Genomic DNA, 6,483 nt, shown 5'->3' with positions numbered 1-6,483 from the left:
TATATATCTGATAGAAATACGTGTATATGTTTGCCTCCATTTAAAATAAATAAATTTAAATAAAAAAAGAAATACGTGTATATGTTTATACATTTCCAAATGTGTATCTGAAAGGAAGAGATATTATATATAACCTACAGTATATAACATATAATATATAATATTATATGTAATACATCATGGGGGCTTCTCTGGTGGATCAGCAGTAAAGAATCTACCTGCAATGCAGGAAACCACCTACCAAGCAGGAGATCTTCCCTGGGATAGGAAGATCCCTGGAGAAGGCAATGGCAATCCACTCCAGTGTTTTTACCTGGGAAATCCCATGGACAGAGGAACCTGGTGAACTACAGCCCATGGGATTGTGAGAGTCCGACATGACTTAGTGACTATACTACCACCACGATACATTATATATAGTTTTGCCAAAGAAAATTTCATATATACATACACACAGAACGTATATTCTAATAGTTTAGCACTGTTTTAAATAAGCAAAATTGGAAACTATTCAAATGCCTTTCTATGGTTGAATTAAAAATAAATTGTAGTATATTCACACAACATATATTAATATATCAAAGAGAATCTATGCTCTGCAACTTCATGTGTAAACAGCTTCTGCACTTTTGATTTGTGTCAATTTGTTTATGTATGATTAGGTTCAAAATATTGAAATGTGTATATTACCATATGTGAAGTAGATGATCAGTCCAAGTTTGATGCATGAAACAGGGCACTCAAAGCAGGTGCACTGGGATGACCAAGAAGGATGGAATGGGGAGGGAGGTGGGGGGGTTTAGGATGCGGGGGACACATGTATACCCTTGGCTGATTCATGCCAATGTATGGCAAAAACCACTACAATATTGTAATTAGCCTACAATTAAAATAATTTAATTAAAAAAGCAAACTTTATTAAATATTTAAATCAGTAGCTCTCAACTGTGATTTGAAAATGTCTGTAGAAATTGTTGATTGTCTCTGGTACTTGTGTCTGTGTCTGGTGGTCATGGATGCTGCTAAATATCTCCGAATGCACCAGATAGCTCCCCATAAGGCTTGCTCACAATGTCCATAGTGCTGAGGTTGAGAAAACTTGATCTGGATCTAAAAGTAAGCAAAGATGTGTAAGATCACAATAATAGAAACTGCAAAACATTTTTGAGAGATATATAAAAGTTGCTGAAGAAATGATGGATTATAAATCGCTCACAGCTTGGTGTTTGCTGGTGGCTCAGACGGTAAAGAATCTACCTGCAATGCAGGAGACCCAGGTTTGATCCCTGGGTCAGGAAGATCCCCCAGAGATAGGAACGGCAACCCACTCCAGTATTCTTGCCTGGAGAATCCTATGGATAGAGGAGCCTGGTGGGTCCATAGTGTCACAAAGAGTTGGACACGACTGAGTGACTAACACTTTTACTTTCACAGCTTGAAAGACAAGATTTTAAAAATTGTTTCTCCTCAAGGGCTCCCCATATGGCTCAGTGTTAAAGAATCTGCCTGCCAATGCAGGAGACACCAGAGATGTCTCCATCCCTGGGGTTTGATCCCTGGGTGGGGAAGATCTCATGGAGGAGGAAATGGCAACCCACTCCAGTATTCTTGCCTGGAAAATCCAATGGACAGAGGAGCCTGATGGGCTACAGTCCATGGGGTTGCAAAGAGTTGGACACAGTTGAGCCACTGAGCACACACATTCTTCTCAAATTGTTAATAGAGTCAATGCAGTTCTAAATATAATCTCAGCACTTTATTCTATAGACATGTGGACCCTATAGTGTATATTCAAGTGGAGAGAGATTCCAAAATGGCCAAGATAATCCAGAGAAGTTAAAATTAATAGATTCACAATACCAGATATCAAAAATCACCATGCGGACTTCCCTGGGGGTTGAGTGGGTTAAGACCTTGGACTTGCATTGCAGGGGACCAGAGTTTGAACCCTGGTTGGGGAACTAAGATCCCACATGTGATTTGGCATAGCCAAAAATAAATAAATAAGTACATTAAAATATTTTTAAAAAGTCAGTATGAAGGTTTCCTCTAGATTCTCAAGTTTTATTTGTGTATTATCTTAGTTAGTGCTTTTGAGTTTTCCCCCTTTATTTAAATCTTTACTTCATTTGGGATTAGTTTTATTTTAGATATGGTATAAAGATGCCATTATTTTATAATAATTAAGAATTATAGCAGTAATTATCTCATTAATTGAAGTGGTATTTAGAAAATTGGTTTAAGTTCCCAATTGTTTTGTTTTCTATAATATAGTATGATTATAAAGCTCTTTAACTTTATAACATATGATCAAAGAGAATGAGACGCAAAATTTGTATTTTAAAATGCAATCAATTTAGTTCAGAGCATTATTTTTCATGGTTGGCTTGTTTGCTTATTTTCTTTAAAATGTCTTTACCTAAACAAATGAAGTAATGACTACCACAGATATATAAAAACAGCTGTAAAACAGTTTGGGAATTTAGACAACTAAATTTAAATCACCTTAAAATATGCTGAAAGAAAGAGTGAGATATGAGATGGAGCACAGAAATAAGAGATGATAATTGTCAGTTCTGGGCAATTTTAAGTTGAAAATAAACCATTGTGAGTTTATCTGCATCATTGATCAGGGAATAGGGTAACAGTCCTTCTTTCCTGTTGGGTAAAACTGCTAGCTCCAGAAAGACATGAACTCTTCTCAGGAGTGTTCAAATAACAAACATACAGGGAGATACACGTGTGATTTTTAAAAACTTTTAATTAGATTCTTTTTGTTGTTTTTCTGATCATTCAGGAAACCCAAGGGTAATCCAATTCCTTGTGAAAGTAAATCAAATTAAGCTCCTGCCTGTCTAGCTATGTTAGTTTCCATTCTTTGCCCTTCAACTAGTTGGGTCCTATAACAGAAATGAACCGCTCTTTCTCCACAGGCAATCACAGGTATGCCAGCTCCTTGAGTATTAACTTGCAAACAAGTACCTTGATGTAGCATGTAGAAAGTTAAATATTTTGGCAGGCTTGAGGGTAAACACAAATGAGTTTTATATTGTAATGAATCACATAGTGCAGGTGAGTTCTTACAAACGTAGCTTTCTCTCATTTCCACTTGCTTTCCTTCTTAAGCTTCCATTCAGAGATAAGATATTGTTAGATTTCCTTCTCAATGTGGCTATCAAGTCCTGTCTGCCTGTCTTTTACTCTGTCTCTGTTTCTAATTTATTCTTTCTCTCTGTTTGTATGTATGTATATATACAAATTTCACACACACACACACATATATATATATATACACACAACATATGCATATCTGTATATACAGTTAGTAATAAGGACCTATGATTAGTTACTAAGTTGCTATGGCATAAAAGACAAGTCAAACACTGATAACTTTCATTGATACTTCTGCCTTAGGTCTCAGGCTACCTTGCAATTCACCTGATGAAAATTTTCATACTTTAATCTAAACGTGATTTTTCCTTATGATGGGACCCCATTGGTGCTGTAGAAATTTTTGAGATACATTTGTTCTGTGTTTTGAATTTTGATATCCACATAGGTTGTTAGGGTAAGTGTCTCTGTTATTTACTCTTTCATTTGAAATACAGCTTTAATGTAGCTTAAGGCACATTGTGTGGAGATAGGATCTGTTGTGTATGGGTTTTGCTAAGAGCAGAGAACCTCATTTCTCTCATGTTGATGAGTCTTCACTTGAAATATACTATCAGTCTTGACCTTGACAATATTTTGGATTAAATTAAAACCATCATTTCTGCCTTACTTTCCATAGTACACAATTCCAATGTTTCTTGATGTTATGCTAACATAGGTCCTTTTCTCTTACAATGGTTCTGTATTTTTTGTCACAAGTAGTAGGTTTTATGTAAGAATCTGATACTTGATGGAATTGTCTTCCCTTATGAGGGCATCACCTGGATTTATGAATATGAGGAGTAGAAGGTGGGGGGCAGGAATATCATCTCTAACAAAGCCAATACTATAAAATACTTATATATTTAAGATAGCAATATGTGTCAATATACTAGAAGCCAGTCCCTACCCAGTGGATTGCAGTTGGGAGAACGTGTGAAGTTTATGTTCTTAGAGCCTCATGAAAGACTATTTAAAATAAGACAAGCATGTGGCCAGCAGTGTTATGAGGGTTGCTGTTTCCTAGATCATATGGGAGGCGGTAGGGAGACAGCAATGGCACCCCACTCCAGTACTCTTGCCTGGAGAATCCCATGGATGGAGGAGCCTGGTAGGCTGCAGTCCATGGGGTGGCTAAGAGTCGGACACGACTGAATGATTTCACTTTCACTTTTCACTTGCATGCATTGGAGAAGGAAATGGCAACCCACTCCAGTGTTCTTGCCTGGAGAATCCCAGGGACAGTGGCGCCTGTTGGGCTGCTGTCTATGGGGTCGCACAGAGTCGGACACGACTGATGCAACTTAGCAGCAGCAGCAGCAGCAGCAGCAGCAGGGATTCTATATGCAGTTTAGACTCTTAACCTGCTCTGAGACTATTTCCTATAAAAGCAGATAGTGGTGTTAGTGAGACGTGAGTACCAATAACAGTGGTGAAATCTTCCTCAAAGTTGTAGCTGTGAAATTGAGAAGTCGCTATAGCACAATGAGAATTTACTTTTCCTCTCTACTCACCTCTCTGTCTGTCTCTCTCTCCATATATCTATATCTATACATTAAAAAAATAAGGCAGCAGCTTCATATAGTATGCTATCATTTATTGAGTACCTACTAACATAGGCACTTTACTAAATACCTTGCATTTATTATCTTATTTTGTACTGACATCTTCACTGAGACAGGTGATCCTGAGCTGTGAGATTAGAGGTGAGATTAGAGAACAAACTGAAACTTTGGTTTCAACATTGTGAAGCCTGGAGCAGAGGACCAAGCTGACATGACCTATGGAGAATACCAAATAGAAAACTTGCATTGTTTTATGGTGCTACGTTAGTGATATTTATCATACACCAAGAGAAATTTACAATGAATTTCTACCAATTTTTTTGCATGTATCTGTGTATGACTCTATGTCATTGAGAGTGAGATAGAAGATGAAAATGTTCTCTCTCCTTTTACAAAGGAGACTTATGATAAGCAAAGTGGAATATAACTCTAGAATTATGTATGATGTATGATGCAGATTTCATATAAAGGATGAGTTGTCAATTCTCAACTAAATGCTGGGTGCTCTTGATATTCCCATAGAGAGAGAGAGAGAGAGAAATCAAAAGCCTGGAGAAATGATGAACATGAGCCTAGTGACAACGTTCGTCCTCACGGGCCTTCCCCATGCACCAGAGCTGGACACATTCCTCTTTGGAATCTTCCTGGTGATCTATGTCCTCACCGTGGTGGGGAACTTCCTCATCCTGCTGGTGATTATAGTGAATCCCCACTTGCACACCCCCATGTACTACTTCCTAACCAACCTGTTCTTCATTGACATGTGGTACTCCACGGTCACTGTGCCCAAAATGCTGATGACCCTGGTGTCCCCAGAAGGCAGTCCTATCTCTTTTCATAGCTGTGTGGCCCAGTTTTACTCCTTTGACTTCCTGGGCAGCACCGAGTGCTTCCTCTACACCGTCATGTCCTATGACCGCTTCCTGGCCATCAGTTACCCACTCAGGTACGCCAGCATGATGAGTGGGAGGACTTGTGCCATCCTGGCCACAACCACGTGGCTCAGTGGCTCTGTGCACTCCGCTGTCCAGACCACACCGACATTCCGTTTACCCTTCTATGGACCCAACCAGATCCAGCATTACATCTGTGATGCACCATCTGTCCTCAAACTGGCCTGTGCAGACACATCCACCGTGGAGATGGTGATCTTTGTCAACATTGGGGTGGTGGCCTTGGGCTGTTTTTTCCTGATAGTGCTGTCCTACGTATCCATCGTCCATTCCATCCTGAAGATCCGCACCTCAGAGGGGAGATGGAGAGCCTTTCAGACCTGTGCCTCCCACTGCATTGTGGTCCTTTGTTTCTATGTTCCCCTTGTTTTCATTTACCTGAGACCAGGCTCCAAGGAGGTTGTGGACAGGATTGTGGCTGTTTTCTACACTGTGATGACGCCCCTTCTGAACCCTGTGGTCTACACCCTGAGGAACAAGGACGTGAAGAAAGCTCTGCTCAAGCTTAAAGACAAAGTAATGTATTCACAGAGAAAATGGTCTCTGCAATGTAGACTTGCTCATTAAAAAATATAGTATTAAATAGTATCATATAGCATAGAAATATAGTATAGTATAATATAGTAATATAATTTTTTCAATGTGAAATGTACTTTGTCAATACTTCTCAATATTAAACTATGAACAAAATACTTGGAAATATTTGTTTCACAGATTTTTAAAAGGAATTTAAAAATTGCAATTTTTAAATTTACTGTGAATGTGCCATTCACTCATTTATCTGCAACATGTTTCTTTTTTACTTTTTCCCTAGT

At 38.6% G+C, this 6,483-nt stretch overlaps 1 protein-coding gene across 1 annotated transcript; it reads left to right on the top strand.

Moving 5' to 3' along the window:
- The first annotated feature begins 5,272 nt into the window (after positions 1–5,272).
- Positions 5,273–6,235, top strand: LOC147342384 (olfactory receptor 10G9-like). Its single transcript, XM_086384132.1, has one exon. The coding sequence runs from the start codon at positions 5,273–5,275 to the stop codon at positions 6,233–6,235; it is 963 nt and encodes a 320-aa protein (XP_086240258.1).
- Positions 6,236–6,483: the final 248 nt, after the last annotated feature.

This window comes from Bos grunniens, chromosome 29, assembly GCF_055505025.1.
Source record: "Bos grunniens cultivar Pamir isolate PY7600 chromosome 29, Bosgru_T2T1.0, whole genome shotgun sequence".
Lineage (NCBI taxonomy): Eukaryota > Metazoa > Chordata > Mammalia > Artiodactyla > Bovidae > Bos > Bos grunniens.
Note: the sequence above shows the minus strand (reverse complement) of the source record. Positions and strands in the feature narration are given on the sequence as shown.